The 19,128-nt window shown below is 36.9% G+C and overlaps 1 protein-coding gene across 2 annotated transcripts in view; it reads left to right on the top strand.

Annotated features, from left to right (window-relative positions):
* LOC148942048 (proton channel OtopLc-like) overlaps nt 1-19,128 on the top strand; it is a 111,486-nt gene that overhangs the window by 47,090 nt on the left and 45,268 nt on the right. For both annotated transcript variants that reach the window (XM_089103511.1, XM_089103510.1), the window contains exons 7-8: nt 13,892-14,057; nt 16,805-16,952. In XM_089103511.1, the coding sequence (XP_088959637.1) occupies nt 13,892-14,057; nt 16,805-16,952 (314 nt within the window). The remainder of the gene's footprint in view (nt 1-13,891; nt 14,058-16,804; nt 16,953-19,128) is intronic.

Raw genomic sequence — 19,128 nt, 5'->3', positions numbered from 1 at the left:
TCTTGCCAATAAACTTCTAGAGTGTCCTAGGCTTTCAGTATGCTTCTCACAGTTTGTTGCATGGAAAGCCATCTAGTGGGACCAAGGGCTGGAAACTTCATCTCTTGCTCTTCAGCGGCCCTTCTGAGCTCTTGGAGCTTGTCCATTCTTTTTGGGATTGTTCGGAAATGACTTATCACGGTGCGGCAAATGTCCTCCAAACTTTTCGGTAACATTTTTGAAGCATACTGAGCACAGAGATGACACAAATGGCATGAACATTTGATAACGATGACCCAATTATACTTTGCTTTTATTTTTGTTGCCACTTCTGTTATTGATGCCTATTATTGTATTTGTTATATTGGCACAAAAGCCTACCCAGTTCGTAAGATCAGCACCAACATCCTTTAGCGATGCCAGACAACTGTCAACACTCTGGAACACGCCTTCAGCAGTCCCATCGGGACAGGTGACAATGTCTAGGACATCTACATTTGTCTTTAGTCTCGTCTGAAAAACTCACACAAATAGCTAGCTGTTTGCAAACAGTATTGTCCGTTGTTTCGTCGATAATAATGGAGAATACGGAGGCTTTGAAGTCATTTACCAGCTCGTGTTGATAGTGGGGGTACAATCCCTGTCGAACAATATTTGTGACTTTCTGCTTTCCTGCCGTCACACGGTTTAGGACATCCTTCCCAGGTAAGGACTTGAGGAGATGGATAAGTTTTTCTGACACCGAGAAAGGCAAATTGTTGGCAACAAGGAACTCTCCTATTTTTGCCTCTGTTTCCAGAACCTTGTCCTCTAGGGAATTGTCAAAAAAATGTTCCAATAGGCTTCAATTTTCTTGATTTCAAAAATTCTCCCTCCATTTCTTTGTGTTTCTTGCCCTTCATGTGCTGAATCAAAGCACCTTTTCCTTGGCTACTAATATTTATTGTAGTTGTACAATACTTGCATTCTGCAATAGAGTTTGATGGTGTACCAGACACATTGGTCCCTCTACCAAGCCATTCCAAAAACTGAGCCTCCTTTTCCCACGTCACTTTGCACTTTTGTTCATACTTCTTATGAACAGTCTTAGAAAAACTTCCAGGTTTCGTCACCGGCCTAGATTTTCTTTCTTTTTCATCATCAATATCACTGTCACTGACTTTGTAGAACTCATCCTCCATTCTTACAGAACTATTTTCTTCACCTGAAAAGGAAAGGCTGGTTAACTTTTTTTTGTTCCATAATATTTGATATTAACTGACCGCTTTGAAAGAGGTTTGCAATGCGTCTTTTGTTCAGCAATGCAAGTGGTAAAAAAAATTAACCTCCTCTCAAGAATGACACATTTTTGGATACTCAGGGACACATTCGTGGACTAGAAAGTTGGCAACCCTGGGTGGGGGGGGGGGGGGGGCACCCCCCCCCAACTTTTTGGCCATGCGGTATAGCATCTATAACAGGAAAAAGCCTTAATTAAGATGAGAGCAGATCAGTTTTTGGTAAAACTTCAGAATACCTAGGAGCCTGAAACAGCTAAAATTTAAATTGAATTTAAAATAAAATGAAAGAAATCTCCTCTGCTCTCAGTCAAATGTTGGCACATCTATTTTTCTCTGCTTTGCTTTATTCGTTTGTTGTTATGTGGCAGCTTTTCCTCTTTAACCTGCCTACCAAGTAAATGGCCAAAATACTATACATTATTGACTTAGTTTTTTCATGGAAAATAAACTTTAGCTTAGTTCAACAGGGTGGGCCACAAGTCACCATACAGAGACAAACTATTTATGTTTCTATCAGAAAAAAAATTTCTTTCATGCTCTGCACGGTTACCAATATTTTTGAAAGTGCATTGCAATATGTTTATCCTACTCTTGATGAACATAAATTAGCAAACTATAATATGCTGTAAAAACAAAAGCATATGTTCTATTTAAATGCATTCTTAGACCCAAATACATTCTTAGAACAGACTGGCTATACATGACTCTCCTCTCTGAGTTTCATGTTCTATTTATGGTGACTTGTTCTTTCCTACTTGACTTTTTACTCAAAAGAGAAAGGAATACTAAGATAGAGGTCAGGGACGTCATTTGCCATGGAGCAAAGGGGGTTGCTCACTTAGGATCTTCAGAGGCCATCTCAACTTCCCCCCCCCGCCCCCGCCCCCCAAAGAGTATAAACTGAAAGAAATAAGATATCTTAAGGCTAAACTCAAACAACTTGGCTGTTTCATGATATAACAATATCTTTTAAGTTAAGAAAAAACACCAATTAATCCTTAATTCAAAGTCTTATTTTGAATTCATGCTTCTGCTATAAGTAAGCTAAGAAGGTATGAGACAATCGACACAAAATCATCCAAGAATTCAAATAAACTCAACATGCAGAAACACTAGAGCCAAACTTGTAGGCTGCGTGCTCATTGAAGACATAATCAGCTATATTAGTTTGGTAAAGATGCAGTAAAGGAAGCCTTAATAAAAACCGATTATTTCTTACTGTCTATTGTTCTGTCTATTTGACTGTAAATGTGCATAGGTGCTTCTATTTGTATTTGTCTATCACGTCGGTCTTTCCATGTTGGTTGTTATGATTCAAATTTCGCGGGTCTATCCAAGTCCAACAAAACCGTTTTTCAATCGGTTTTGCCGAAATCCCGCCGTTGTATCCAAAATTCCTATTTCCGTAACAAAAATTCATTGGCTCGGCATGGAAAAAAATGGAAAATCCAAATTTAGAGTAGAAATAAAGTATTAAAGTAGGTCTAAAAATATTAGAGGAGAAACATTCAAAATAAAGTAGTCTACTCTAAAATAGAGTAGAAATGGAAGCACTGCCACATTTACTAAGTAAAATATTGTTGCCACACTGGCCCCTTTTGACCAGCCCAGTGCCACAAATGATGGCACTCATGTAAAAGAAAGAACCTTTCAATACAATCCCCTCCTTTATCCTTCATTTTATCATGAGCAGCGCAATCGCGCTGCCTAAGTAAAGAGCGATGTTGGTGAAATGTATTATTTATCTTCTTTTTTTTCCTTTAGACCAGGGCACTTCGTTTCGAAGTTGTCATAGAAACTTGGAAAACTGTTCATTCGATTGAAAATTGGAATGGCTAGTGCCCTTCCAAGCCCACTATTTTCCCAAACACATCCAATCAAAATTTTGAGATAGCCATTTTGTTGAGCGTAGTTGATTTCCAGATAAAAATTATGTTTTTGAGAAGGACACTCCCCGACAGCCCTCAGGGCAAGGGTTGGAAGTTATTCCCTGGGGGCATATAAGGTTTTTAGGAATGCTTTGTCAATAGAATGCTTTGTCGTAGAAACTTCAAAAAGGGCTCATTCGATTGGAAATTTAAAGGGCTAGTGCCCTTTATAATAACCGAAAGTGATTGGAGGGCAACTAGCCCTCCTCTCACACCCACATTTTCTCCCAACACATCCAATAAAAATTTTGGGATAGCCATTTTGTTCACTGTAGTTGAAAGTTCTGGAAATTAGTTATTTGAGGATGATAACACCCCCCCCCCCACAGTCCTCAGGGCAACGGTTGTAAGTTATACCCTTGGGACGTATAAGGTATTTATAGAAAGTGTTGTCGTAGAAGCTTAAAAAAGGGCTCCTTTGATTGGAAATTGAAATAGCTAGTGCCCTTTTTAATAGTCGAAAGTGATAGGAAGGCAACTAACACCTCTTCCACGTCCACCATTTATCTGAACACATCCAATCAAACACAAAACACACTGAAGGATTTGTCGTAGAAACTTCTAAAAGGACTCATTCGATTGGAAATTAGAATGGCCAGTGCCCTTTTTAATAGTCGAAATTGATTGGAAGGCAACTAACATCCCTTCCACGCCCACCATTTCTCCAAACGCATCTAATCAAAATTTTGAAATAGCCGTTTTGTTCACCGTAGTTGATTTCCAGATGTAAATTATTTTTTTGAGGAGGACTGCCCCCACAGCCCTCAGGGCAAGGGTTGTCAGTTATGCCCTGGGGCATATAAGGTTTTTATAGAATGCTTTGTCGTAGAAACTTCAAAAAGGGCTCATTTGATCAGAAATTCAAAGGGCTAGTGCCCTTTTTAATAGTCGAAAGTAATTTGAGGGCAACTACCCCCCCCCCCCCTCTCAAGCCCACCTTTTCCCCAAACACATCCAATCAAAATTTTGAGATACCCATTTTGTTCAACGTAGTTGAAAGTTCTGGAAACAAGGTATTTGAGGATGACACCCCCCCCCCCCGACAATCCACAGGGCTAGGGTTGTAAAATAAGCCCTTGGGGTGTATAAGGTTTTTATAGAAAGTGTTGTCGTAGAAAATTCAAAAAGAGCTCATTTGATTGGAAATTGAAATTGCTAGTGCCATTTTTAGTAGTTGAAATTGATTGAGAGGCAACTAACACCCCTCCCCCGCCCACCATGTATCCAAACACATCCAACCAAAATTTTGAGATAGCGATTTTATTTAAAGCAGTTGAAAGGTCTGGAAACTATATATTGAGGATGACGATCCCCCCATAGCCCTCAAGGTAAGGGCTGTAAGTTATGCCCTGGCATATAAGATTTTATTGAAAGCTTTGTCATAGAAACATAAAAAAGGGCCCATTCGATTGGAAATTCAAAGGGCTAATGCCCTTTTTAATAGTCGAAAGTGATTAGAGGGCAACTAACCCTCCTCTTACACCAATCTTTTCGACAAACATATCCAATCAAATTTTTTAGATAGTCATTTGGTTCAACGTAGTTAAAGTTTTAGACATTAGGTCTTTTAGGATGATAACCCCCTCAGAGCCCTCGGAGCAAGGATTGTAAGTTATGCCCTGGGTGCATATAAGGTTTTTATAGATAGTGATGTTGTAGAAAGTTCAAAAAAGGCTCATTCGATTGAAAATTGGAAGGGCTTGTGCCCATTTTAATAGTCGAAAGTGATTGGAAGGCAACTAACACCCCTTCCACGCCCACCATTTCTCCAAACGCATCTAATCAAAATTTTGAGATAGCCGTTTTGTTAACCGTAGTTGATTTCCAGATGTAAATTATGTTTTTGAGGAGGACTGCCCCCACAGCCCTCAGGGCAAGGGTTGTCAGTTATGCCCTGGGGCATATAAGGTTTTTATAGAATGCTTTGTCGTAGAAACTTCAAAAAGGGCTCATTTGATCGGAAATTCAAAGGGCTAGTGCCCTTTTTAATAGTCGAAAGTTATATGAGGGCAACTACCCCCCCCCCTCTCACGCCCAACTTTTCCCCAAACACATCCAATCAAAATTTTGAGATAGCCATTTAGTTCAACGTAGTTGAAAGTCTTGGAAATAAGGTCTTTTAGGATGACACCCCCCGCACCCGACAATCCACAGGGCAAGGGTTGTAAAATATGCCCTTGGGGCATATAAGGTTTTTATAGAAAGCGTTGTCGTAGAAACTTCAAAAAGGGCTCAGTTGATTGGAAATTGAAATGGCTAGTGCCCTTTTTAATAATCGAAAGTGATTGGAAGGCAACTAACACCTCTTCCACGCCCACCATTTATCCAAACACGTCCAATCAAAATTTTTAGATAGCCATTTTATTTAAAGTAGTTGAAAGGTCCGGAAACTATATATTGAGGATGACGCTCCCCCCATAGCCCTCAAGGTAAGGGCTGTAAGTTATGCCCTGGCATATAAGGTTTTTATTGAAACCTTTGTCGTAGAAACTTAAAAAAGGGCCCATTCGATTGGAAATTTAAAGGGCTAATGCCCTTTTAATAGTCGAAAGTGATTAGCGGGCAAGTAACCCCCCTCTCACGCCTAACTTTTCCCCAAACACATCCAATCAAATTTTTTAGATGGCCATTTGGCTCAACGTAGTTAAAAGTTTTGGAAATTAGGTCTTTGAGGATGATAACCCCCTCAGAGCCCTCGGAGCAAGGGTTGTTAGTTATGCCCTGGGGGCATATAAGGTTTTAATAGATGGTGATGTTTTAGAGACTTAAAAAAGGGTTCATTCAATTGAAAATTAGAAAGGCTTGTGCCCTTTTTAATAGTCGAAAGTGATTGGAAGGCAACTAACACCGCTTCCACTCCCACCATTTCCCCACACACATCCAATCAAAATTTTTAGATGGCCATTTTGTTCAGCGTAGTTGATTTCCAAATAAAAAATATGTTTTTGAGAAGGACACTCCCCCACAGCCCTCAGGGCAAGGGTTGTAAGTTATGCCCTGGAGGCATATAAGGTTTTTAGGAATGCTTTGTCGTAGAAACTTCAAAAAGGGCTCATTCGATTGGAAATTCAAAGGGCTATTGCCCTTTTTAATAGTCGAAATTGATTGGAGGGCAACTAACCCTCCTCTCACGCCCACCTTTTCCCCAAACACAACCAATCAAAATTTTGCGATAGCCATTTTGTTCAACGTCGTTGAAAATTCTGGAAATTAGTTCTTTGAGGATGACAACACCCCCTTCCCACAGTCCTCAGGGCAAGGGTTGTACGTTATACCCTTGGGACATATAAGGTTTTTATAGAAAGTGTTGTCTTAGAAACTTAAAAAATGGTTCCTTTGATTGGAAATTGAAATGGCTAGTGTCCTTTTTAATAGTCGCAAGTGATAGGAAGGCAACTAACACCTCTTCCACCCCCACCATTTATCCGAACACATCCAAGCAAACACACAACACACTGAAGGATTTGACGTAGAAAAGGGCTCATTCGATTGGAATTCAGAATGGCCAGTGCCGTTTTTAATAGTCGAAAATGATTGGAAGGTGACTAACATCCCTTCGATGCCCACCATTCCCCCAAATGCATCTAATCAAAATTTTGAGATAGCCGTTTTGTTAACAGTAGTTGATTTCCAGATGTAAATAATGTTTTGAGGAGTACTGCCCCCACAGCCCTCAGGGCAAGGGTTGTCAGTTATGCCCTGGGGAATACAAGGCTTTTATAGAATGCTTTGTCGTAGAAACTTCAAAAATGGCTCATTTGATTGGAAATTCAAAGGGTTAGTGCCCTTTTTAATAGAAGAAAGTGATTGGAGGGTAACTCCCCCCCCCCCGCGCACGCCCACCTTTTCCCCAAACACATCCAATCAAAATTTTGAGATAGCCATTTTGTTCAACGTAGTTGATTTCCAGATAAAAATTATGTTTTTGAGAAGGAAACTTCCCGACAGCCCTCAGGGCAAGGGTTGGAAGTTATGCCCTGGGGGCATATAAGGTTTTTAGGAATGCTTTGTCGTAGAAACTTCAAAAAGGGCTCATTCGATTGGAAATTCAAAGGGCTATTGCCCTTTTTAATAGTCGAAAGTGATTGGAGGGCAACTAACCCCCCTCTCACACCCACCTTTTCCCCAAACGCATCCAATCAAAATTTTGCGATAGCCATTTTGTTCAACGGAGTTGAAAGTTCTGGAAATTAGTTCCTTGAGGATGACAACACCCCCTTCCCACAGTCCTCAGGGCAAGGGTTGTAAGTTATACCCTTGGGACATATAAGGTTTTTATAGAAAGTGTTGTCTTAGAAACTTAAAAAATGATTCCTTTGACTGGAAATTGAAATGGCTAGTGTCCTTTTTAATAGTCGAAAGTGATAGGAAGGCAAATAACACCTCTTCCAGATGTAAATTATGTTTTTGTGGAGTACTGCCCCCACAGCCCTCACGGCAAGGGTTGTCAGTTATGCCCTGGGGAATAGAAGGCTTTTAGAGAATGCTTTGTCGTAGAAACTTCAAAAATGGCTCATTTGATTGGAAATTCAAAGGGCTAGTGCCCTTTTTAATAGACGAAAGTGATTAGAGGTTAAGTACCCCCCCCCCTCTCACGCCCACCTTTTCCCCAAACACATCCAATCAAAATTTTGAGATAGCCATTTTGTTCAACGTAGTTGATTTCCAGATAAAAATTATGTTTTTGAGAAGGACACTCCCCGGACACCCCCCCTCTCACGTTCACTATTTCCCCAAACACATCCAATAAAAATTTTTATATATCCATTTTTTCACCGTAGTTGAACGTTCTGGAATTCATTTCTTTGTGAATGACAGCCCCCCCCCAACAGTCCACAGGGCAAGGGTTGTAAGCGAAGGTTTTTAGGCAAAAAGGTTTTTATAGAAAGCGTTGTCGTAGAAACTTAAAAAAGGGCTCATTTGATTGGAAATTGAAATGGCTAGTGCCATTTTTAATAGTCGAAAGTGATTGGAAGGCAACTAACACCCCTTCCACGCCCACCATTTATCCAGACACGTCCAATCAAAATTTTTAGATAGCCATTTTATTTAAAGTAGTTGAAAGGTCCGGAAACTATATATTGAGGATGACGCTCCCCCCACAGCCCTCAGGGTAAGAGCTGTAAGTTATGCTCTGGCATATAAGGTTTTCATTGAAAGCTTTGTCACAGAAACTTGAAAAGGGGCCCATTTGATTGGAAATTCAAAGGGCTAATACCCTTTTTAATAGTCAAAAGTGACTAGCGGGCAACTAACCCCCCTCTCACGCCCACCTTTTCCCCAAAAACATCCAATGAAATTTTATAGATAGCCATTTTGTTCAACGTAGTTAAAAGTTTTCGAAATTAGGTCTTTGAGGATGATAACCCCCTCAGAGCCCTCGGAGCAAGGAATGTCAGTTATGACCTGGGGGCCTATAAGGTTCTTATGGATGGTTATGTTGTAGAAACTTAAAAAAGGGCTCATTCAATTGAAAATTAGAAAGGCTTGTGCCCTTTTTAATAGTAGAAAGTGATTGGAGGATAACTAACCCCCTTCTCGCACCCACCATTTCCCCAAACACATCCAATCAAAATTTTGAGATAGCCATTTTGTTCGACGTATTTAAAAAGTCCGGAAATTATGTGTTTGAGGTTGACTCTCTCCCCACAGCCCTTAGGGCAAAGGTTGTAAGTTATGACCTGGGGGCATATAAGTTTTTTTTTTATAGAAAGCATTGTCGTAGAAACTTCAAAAAGGAATCATTCGATTGGAAATTAAAACTGCTAGTGCTCTTTTTAATAGTCGATATTGATTGGAGGCCAAGTAACGCTCTCACGCCCACCATTTCCCCAAACACATCCAATCACAATTTTGAGATAGCCATCTTGTAACAGCACTTTACTGCACTTTACATAATTTATGGCATTTTAACTAATGGTACTTCACATAATTTGCAATTTACTGAAAAAAGTACAAATGAATGTGACTGTCAGTTTAATATGCATATACTGATATTTAGTAATCAAAATGTTAATATTATTTGATTTATTAAAGTTATAAAAGTAAAAATATTTATATTTTTTCAGTAAAGTGCAAATTTTGTTCTGGCCTTGGGAAGGTATAAGGTTTTGAGCCCTAATCATGTTAATTTCTGCTCTTTTTGAGTTTGACTCGGTTATCTATTGTAATTTCTGTTCGTTTTGTGTTTCAGTTATTTATCGATGCTGATTTCTGGTAGTTTCACGCTTGGTTGATTATTCGATTTTATTTCTGTTCATTTTTGGCTTAATGGAGTTCTTTACTTTTCTTTGAAACACTTATTTTGTGGAAAAAGTTTTTTAAATTAATTTTTATTCAGCGCCAGAATAAACCGACAACATCAGACGTGAGTGTATGTTAGCAAATTGTCGAGGGAGGTGTTTTGAGGTTTTGAAAATTGTTTGGTTTTTCTTGATACAAACTGATATTTTTTGTTTTTTTTTGGCAATGGCGTTATCTATGTCAAAATCCTAAGCCCAATATATATATATATATATATATATATATATATATATATATATATATATATATATATATATATATATATATATATATATATATATATATATATATATATATATATATATATATATATATATATATATATATATATATATATATATATATATATATATATATATATATATATATATATATATATATATATATAGGGCAAGGGCTTTAATTTATTCCCTGGGGGCATATCAGAACGATGTTGGCACAATGTATTAATTATTTATTTTTTTTCCTTTAGGTCAGGGCACTTCATATCGAAAAAGTTGTCGTAGAAACTTCGAAAAGGGCTCATTCAATTGGAAATTGGAGTGGCTTGTGCCCTTTTCAATAGTAGAAAGTGATTGGAATTCAACTAACACCCCTTCCACGCCCACCTTTTTCCGACACACATCCAATCAAAATTTTGAATAAGCCATTTTGTTGAGCGTAGTTGATTTATAGAAAATATGTTTTTGAGGAGGTCACTCCCCCACAACCCTCAGGGCAAGGGTTGTAAGTTATGCCCTGGGGGTATATAAGGTTTTTTGTAGAAAGTGTTGTCGTAGAAACTTTAAAAACGGCTCATTCGATTGGAAATTCAAAGGGCTAGTGCCCTTTTTAATAGTCGAAAGTAATTGGAGGGTAACTCACCCCCCTCTCACGCCAAACTTTTCCCCAAAAACATCCAATCACAATTTTAAGATAGCCGTTTTATTCAACGTGGTTTTAAGTTCTGGGAATTAGGTCTTTGAAGATGACAACCCCCCACAGCCCTCAGGGCAAGGGTTGTAAGTTATGCCCTGGGGGCATATATGGTTTTCATGGAACGCGTTGTCGTAGAAACTTCAAAAGGGATTCAGTTGATTGGATATTAAAAGGGCTAGTGCCCTTTTTAATAGTCGAAAGTGATTGGAATGCAACTAACACCCCTTCCACGCCCACCATTTCCCCAAACACATCCAATCAACATTTTGAGGTAGCCATTTTGTTCCACGCTGTTTAAAATTCAGGAAATTATACCTTTGAGAAGGACATTCCCCCTCACAGTCTTTAGGGCAAAGGTTATAATTTATGCCCTGGGGGTATATAAGGTTTTTATAGAAGGCTTGTCGTACAAACTTCAAAAAAGGCTCATTCAATTTGAAATTCAAAGGGCTGGTGCCCTTTTTAATAGTCGAAAGTGATTTGAGGTCAACTAACCCCCCCCCCTTCTTACGCCCACTTTTTCCGCAAACACATCTAATCAAAAATTTTTTATAGCCATTTTATTTAACGTAGTTGAAAGTTTTGGAAATTAGGTTTTTAAGGATGACAACCCCTCTCCCCAAGCCCTCAGGGCAAGGGTTGTAAGTCATGCACTGGGGTCATATAAGCTCTTTATTGAAAGCGTTGTCGTAGAAACTTCAAGGAGGCTCATTCAATTGAAAATTGAAAGGGCTAGTGCCTTTTTTAATAGTTGAAAGTGATTGTAGAGTGACTAACGCCCATCTCACGCCCAGCATTTCCCCAAACATATCCAATCAAAATTTTTAAATATCCATTTTGTTCAACGTAGTTGAAAGTTCTGGAAATTAGGTCTTTTAGGATGATAACCCCCTCAGAGCCCTCAGGGCAATAGTTGTAAGTTATGTCCTGGGGGTATATAAGGATTATATAGAAAGTTTTTGTAGAAGTTTCAAAAAGGGCTCATTTGATTGGAAACTGAAATTTCCCTTTTTAATAGTCGAAAGTGAGTAGAGAGTAATTAACCCCCTCTCACGCCCACGATTTTCCCAAAAACATTTAATCAAAGTTTAGAGATAGCCATTTTGTTCAACGTAGTTGGAAGTTCTGGAAATTATGTATTTGAGGATGACAAACCCCCCAGAGCCCCCAGGGTAAAGGTTGTAAGTTATGCCCTGGGGGCATATAAGGTTTTTATAGATAGAGTCGTAATAAAACTTCAAAAGGGGCTAATTCAATTGGAAATTGAGAGGGCTAGTGCCTTTTTAATTGTCAAAAGTGATTGGAGGCTAACTAACGCCCCTCTTACACCCACCATTCCTCCAAACACATCCAATCAAAATTTTCAGATATCCAATTTGTTCAACGTAGTAGAAAGTCCTGGAAATTAGGTTTTTGAGAATGACAAGGCCCCCCCCCCTCAGGGCAAAGGTTGTAAGTTTTGGCCTGGGGGCATATAATGTTTTTGTTGAAAGTGTTGTCGTAGAAACTTCAAAAGGGCTGATATGCTTGGAAATTGAAAGAGCTAGTGCCAGTTATAATAGTTGAAAGTGATTGAAGAGTGACTAACGCCTGTCTCACGTCCACTATTTCTCCAAACACATCCAGTCAAAATTTTGAGATAGCCATTTTGTTTAACGTAGGTGAAAGCTCTGGAAATTAAGTCTTAGAGGATGACAAATACCCTAATAGCCCTTAGGGTAAGGGTTGTAATTTATGCCTTGAGAGTATATAAGATGTTTATAGAAAGCATTGTCGTTTCAAAAAGGGCCCATTCGATTGGAAATCGAAAGGCCTAGTGCCCTTTTTAATAGTCGAAAGTGATTGGAAGGCTTGACATTCTTATAGCAAAGATCGATGTGGGTATAATGTTTTATTTTGTTGTTGTTGTTTAGACCAGGGCACTTCGTATCGAAGGAGTTGTCGTGGGAACTACAAAAAAGGCTTAATCGACTGAAAATAGAAGGGCTGATGCCCTTTTTAATAGTCGAAAGTGATTGGAGGGCAACTATTCCCCCTCCCACGCCCACTCTTTCATTTGCCCATTATGTTTTTAAACTATATGTTGACTTAAGAATAAATCAAAATGCACTGTGTTAATGCTAATTCCCAACAAGGCATCTCAGCAGCATCCCAAGAGCGACTGAGGGTATTATGTTCAAACTTTCGGGGCTACATCTGCTCTTAAAATTTAAATTAAAATTTAACAAATCAAAGTAGCGTAAGTGTATCCAAGCTATCAAAGAAAGTAAACAGATTTTATTGAGAATTGTATCAAGTTTTCCATTTCAGGTCAACTAGAGGAGGTATGAAACTAATTTAAATACTACTATTTGTGTCCAGATGTTTAAAAGGATGTATTTTGTTAAAAATTGCTGAAAATTCTGCTCCAGCATACAAATAGCAGGCCAAACTATAACGTCTTAAAAAAAACGGAAAGATTTAAAGTATTATTTCCTATTTCCCTAAAAAGACTATGTCAATATAAAACGAACAGACATTAATTAAAAAAACTTTTCCACAAAATAATTTTTTCAAAGAAAAGTAAAGAACTTCATTAAACCAAAAATGAGCAAAAATAAAATCAAATAATCTACCAAGCAGGAAACTACCACAAATCAGCATCGATAAATAACTGAAACCCAAAACGAACAGAAATTACAATAAATAACCGAGTCGAACTCAAAACGAGCAGAAATTAACATAAGTATGGCTCAAAACCCCTATGCCTTCCCAAGGCCAGAACATAATTTTCACTCTACTGAAAAAATATAATTGTTTTTACTTTCATAACTTTAATAAATCAAATAATATTAACATTTTGATTACTAAATATCAGTATATGTATATTAAACTGACAATGCCCATTCATTTGTATTTTTTTCACTAAAGTGCAAATTATCTTCTGGCCTTGAGAAGGCATAGGGTTTTGAGCCCAACTTGTGTTAATTTTTGCTCGTTTTGAGTTCGACTCGGTTATTTATTGTAATTTCCGTTCTTTTTGGGTTTCATTTATTTATCGATGCTGATTTGTGGCAATTTCCCGCTTGGTAGAATATTTGATTTTATTTTTGCCCATTTTTTGTTTAATGGAGTTCTTTATTTTTTTTTGAAAAACTTAATTTGTGGAAAAGGTTTTTTTAATTAATCTGAAAAGAAAAGAAACCTTTGAGACTTTTGTTTTCACGTTGAAGTAACTGAGTTAGAACCAGTTACTTTTGGGATTAATTTCTAGGGGTAGGGATCCCTGAAACTAGTTGTAAGAGTTTTTTCCCTCCTCCCCTTCTTTGTTTATGAAGATTTTACTTGTTCAAATGTGTAAATTTTTTTATTAGATTTCAAAATTAAATTTAGCTTATATTAGAACAACAATTGTATATTAGTTTTACTACGAAAGAAATTGAGAACTAGTCATTTTGACCTTTGGGGATGAAATTAATTAAGAAGCGTAAATTTATTTTTCAGACATTTCAAAGACGTAGTCCATCATTCAAAAGTTTCGGGCTAATGCACGTTGTTGCGACAAATTTATGCGTTTGGTTTAACGTAATCATTCAGGAAACAAAACATGAAATTATGCTGTATGTTGAGTTGCATATTGATAGTTTCAATCATACTTATGATGACTCAGGTAAGCTCAATTGGCAGTTGAATTGAAATGCATCCATTTAACAAAATTTAATATGCAAGCAAAAAATATAAAATATACAATTACCTTAAATTGCAGAAGAAAGCAGGATAAGGGAGAAGAGATCTAAATTATAATCAAAGTATTTATTTTTAAATTACAAATTGTCAGCCATATACTTTTTTTCCTTTTTTTATGTATGGAAGACAAGTATTGTCAGGTCTAGTTGAAATTTGAAAGAATTTTTGGGGGAGTCAAGCCAATTACGATTTGGAACAATCAAAGAGAATTTCGCCCTAGAATAATTTTGGGTAGAACCAACTGATGTGAAATGGTTTGCAATAAACTAAGTGATTTCTGCAAGTTTTCAGGGAACATGTATCACTTCTCGTCACTTTTTCATTGAATCTGAGAGCACTGAGCATGTCAATTATACTTATTGTGCATCAACACGCTCGGTTCTAGCTCACCTTTCTAGGCACAGAAGATATATATAAATTTCCGATATTTAGCTTTGCCTAGAGTTGGAAATAGAAGTAGACCTTGGGCCAAGATTTGACTTAAAAATGTCCTAAATTTGGCTGAGCTACATTCAGGGTAGCCAACATAAGTCTCGTGGTCTATATCCTGGACGGTCTCAATTACTGATGCAACACAAATGATAGTGAATTTGAGCTGGTTTAAAATTAAGTGCCATCTTCAATTATTTAGAAGCGACAAGATGTCGATCAAGCTTAGTTCTTAGTAGAAAAATCATACAATGAAAATACAATATTTAAACTTTTTGCATCTAAAAATATACTAAATGATGTTCAAAGTTTTTTTTTATTTCAATTTAATATTGAATTTGTCTAACATGCACACCTTTCATGCAGAAAATAGTGAAAGTGTTATCTTCATTCAGTTTTCGGGCAATCTAATTAATTGAAAGTCGAATATAATTTTATATTTGGCACAGTATTTCTGGTACAATTATTTAAGGTTATTTCAATAATATAGTTAAAATTCTCCTTTTAAAATTATAATTTTCAATCACAAGTTTTTTCAAGTACATATTTTCGGAAACTCGTCGTTCTTTCTATAGCCCCTTTGATGTGCACAGTTGCCGTTTTAAAGGTTTTCATATTTTTTTTTCTGGTGCAGATTTTTATGCTGAATTCAAAATGGGATAGGTTTTTTTTTACATTACCCTTTGTTTCCATGCCTAGCAGGCTTAAGCAAATACTACCAGAAGAATGTCTTTAAGTTTACCTGCAGCGCTATCTATGGAGGAATTTAATATTTGCGTATTATATTCTAACCTCATAGTTTGTATAGTTACGAAAAACTACTTTATTTTCTCCCCCCAGTTTCCCACAAAACGAGAGCACGAAAGAGCTTCCAGAATGCCTTGTCAAAATCCAAATTGTAAAAAAGGTAGTGGCACCAATTGGAGATGGGGATGACAGAGGATGGAATTGGCCCCCCCTCCCTAGATTCCAAAAAATACCTTTCTTTGGTAATCCCACTCAAAAATATCTTTCTTAGTTATTTTCACTGAAAAGAATACCCCTTCTTGATTTTAAAAAGGCATATTCCCCCAACATTTTCATGAATTAGTGCCACTGATTAAAAGCTTACTCAGTACGACAGAAAGACAGATTGACATTTTACATCATACACCACGTCGGAATTTATTAAAAACCCAACATTAGCGAAATTAGTATTGTCTCCTGCTATTAGAAACAAGACCTGTTTGGATAATGTAGACAGCTCTACTAAAATTAAATTACTAATATTACTAAACAAACTCAGTCCAGCTCAAAACACAGTTTGGCTCATTCACTTACTTATGAATGCTTCTATCATCTCCCTTCTTTCTTTCTTTTTACTGCTGTGCTCCAAGCTAGGAGTTAGTTTTATGCCAAAAAGAACAAAAGCAGGTATTTTTAGGTTTAAATGGTTTTATTTTCAATTTTATTTTTATTTAATTTTAAATTCAAGAAGGCTATAAAGGCTAGTCATTAACGTCTTTAGGAAAATGGCTTTCCTCATTCTTCACACTATAAAGACAAAAAGATCCTTTGTACTATACAAAATTTTTGTTTACTCTAATTCTGCAACACATTTAAGTTTTGTAAATTTATTAAGTTACCATACAACTTTTGTATGTTATAGATTCAGCAATATTCCCAGGAAAACAAAGTTTTCGAAGCCAAGATATCTTTCCAATAAACATAAATCGCAATAATATTTTTTTTAAAATAAGCTTAATAAGCTTTTTTTTAAGCTTAAGTGTTACAAATTTAATGTTTTGCATCGGTAGCAGAGTGGTATTTGATTTTTAGTGATGTGGTATGCTCTAACCAGGGTCGTATCCAGGATTGGTCTTCGAGGGGGGGGGGGGGTTACAAAAGGATTTTTTCGGGAGAGAGGATAAAAAACTTTTAAATCAATTTTTTTAGTATTCATTTTTGTTACGTTTTTACGAGTCAAACAAACACTTCGGGGGGGGGGGGCAAACCCACCAGCCCCATCCCTTGGATACGGCCTTGACTCTAACGTCAATTATTAGAGGATATATACTCTAGCGGGGTTTAAAAAATGTTATCAGAAAAACTGATTCATCAAAAAAAAATTAAAACTGCAAGAGGTGAATTTCTCATTGTCTAGCCGTCTATTGTGCTTGAATTGCTGCCAATGTAAACAATTGTCGCTTAATGTATGATTTTTAATTTCTCCCATATACTTGAGCCTAAAATATGTTTCAGACTACTTTAACCTGCCCCATGTGAGGAAAAAGCGCGGCTATAATCTAGAATGCCAAAGAACAGACCTCATGGGATCAGTGGTTCAAAATGCAAGCCCATTCCTCTTCCCTTGTGCGATTGAGTATTCACTCATTTGTTTTGCCATAATGTAAGTAATTTTGTCTGTTATACTTATCACTATTAAATAAGTCGAGAAGAAAATTAAAATAATAAGCGAGGGGACTTCCTGCAAGTGCCTCATTTGTAATGAAGAGGAAGAAAATACAAAAAGAATACAAGAAAATTGTTTAGTGAAAACTGAAAATTGTGCTTTAGTTCTGGCTAACAACTTTAAAGCGTTATTGCTAGAAATTTGACTCAGGGCCATCATAGCTAAGGCATTTGAGTTGACTCGCCTTGAATTTGATTGGAGTTGTAAGTCGTTCCTGAATTCAAAAATATCCCAAGTTCTGAAAGTCTTCAGATAAGAAAAAGCTAGTATTTTAGTGTCTGTGGACTGGCTTTAGTTACTTAGATAGTACGTCTAGTGAACTGTTTGCAACAAAAGTCCACAAATATTCTAATATTACGAAGTACTTTAATGCTTAGCAGATTAAAAATAACTGTTTAGATTCCAAGAAGTTTGACCTAAGGTCTGATTTGTCTATCCATGAACTTATCATATAGTTTCACTATTTTTTCTAACTCTATAATTAGTTCTCATATACTCCCTTGTGTAGCTTTTAGCATTCATTCTTCTATACAAAGTCAAAGATTTACTATTTATCTTGAATTCAAAAGAGGGAGAGAGAGAGGGAGAGAGAAAGAGAGAGAGAAAATTAGGGAGAGGGGGAGAAAGAAAGAGAGTGAAAGAGATATATTTAATAATTATTTCAACACTATTCCTGTTTCACCTACCGTGCTTGAAAACAAAGCTAGTAAGGACAAAACTGTTTTCCCGGGGGGGGGGGGAGGGATTAGGTAAAAATAGAAACTCTCATATTTTCTGCTTTACTTTGCTCAATCAAATACCTGAGTCAACACAGACCTTACCTTTGTTCCTCCTGTGCTTCCAGAGGCACCCAGGCCTTCTAGAAAAATAAAAAAAAAACAAGTTTTTTTTAACTGAAAGTAAGGAACGACATTAAAACTTAAAACGAACAGAAATTAATCCGTATATGAAAGGGGCTGTCCCCTCCTCAGCGCCTCGTTCTTTATGCTAAAGTTTTTCATTGTTTAAAAAAAAAAGTTGTGTGAAAGAGTCAAACTTTAGCGTAAAGAGCGAGGTGTTGAGGAGGGGACAGCCTCTTTCATATACGGATTAATTTCTGTTCGTTTTAAGTTTTAATGTCGCTCCTTACTTTCAGTTAAAAAACTTATTTTTTTATTTAATTTCTGAACGTTTTTGAATTAATGCAGCTTTGATTTTGGCTCACCGTACATGAATAATTAAAACGAAATTTGCATATTAATTTTATTATTTTGGCTAAATGGCATTCTCGAAATTTTGTTCTGACGTAACTTACGAATTAAGTTACGTAACGAACTTTTATATTTTTATGTTTTTATTACGTATATTAGGGAGTTAGCCCCTAGTCAGTACCTCGCTCTTTACGCTAAAGTTCGAATTTTGTTCGAATCACAAACCCCTGAATCACAAAGGCGGGTTAATTAGAATAGATAGCTCTTTTGAAAGTACTAAAAAAAACTTTAGCGTAAAGGGCGAGGTATTGACTAGGGGGCAAACCTTTTCATATACTTAATAATTTCTGTTTGTTTTAAGTTTTAATGTTGCTCCTTACTTTCAGTTGAAAAAAACTTGTTTTTTTATTTAATTACTGATCGTTTTTTAAATGATGCTGGTAAATCCGGTGTCCCCTTCATAAAAATGTCCCTTCCCCCACGGAAACATTTTCCATGAAAAGATCCTCCCCTGACCCCTCCCTCACCAGAAAAAAATCTCTCCTGAAACGTCTGTATACTTCCCATTTACAAATACTATATGTGTCTATATGTACACAATGGGGAAAGTTCATAACTTGCAGCCCTTCCCCCGGGAACTGTGGGGGATTATGTTATTCTTAAGGACATATTTATTAGATTTTTGAAAATGCTGAACAAAATGGCTATCTTGAAATTTTGATTGGGTGACTTCGGAAAAAAATGAGCGCGGGAGGGGGCCAAGTTGCCCTCCAATCGTTTTGGCCACTTAAAAAGGGCACTAGAACTTTTAATTTCCGATCAGATGAGAGTAAAGTGCTAACTTATACTTCTATGGAAGCTATAGAAATTACCATGCTATTCTATGGAAGCTATAAAACATTTCTATGGAAGCTCTAGACCTT

The sequence above is a fragment of the Artemia sp. Qi Xiang Cuo genome, chromosome 17 (genome assembly GCF_049724085.1).
Source record: "Artemia sp. Qi Xiang Cuo chromosome 17, ASM4972408v1, whole genome shotgun sequence".
Lineage (NCBI taxonomy): Eukaryota > Metazoa > Arthropoda > Branchiopoda > Anostraca > Artemiidae > Artemia > Artemia sp. Qi Xiang Cuo.
Note: the sequence above shows the minus strand (reverse complement) of the source record. Positions and strands in the feature narration are given on the sequence as shown.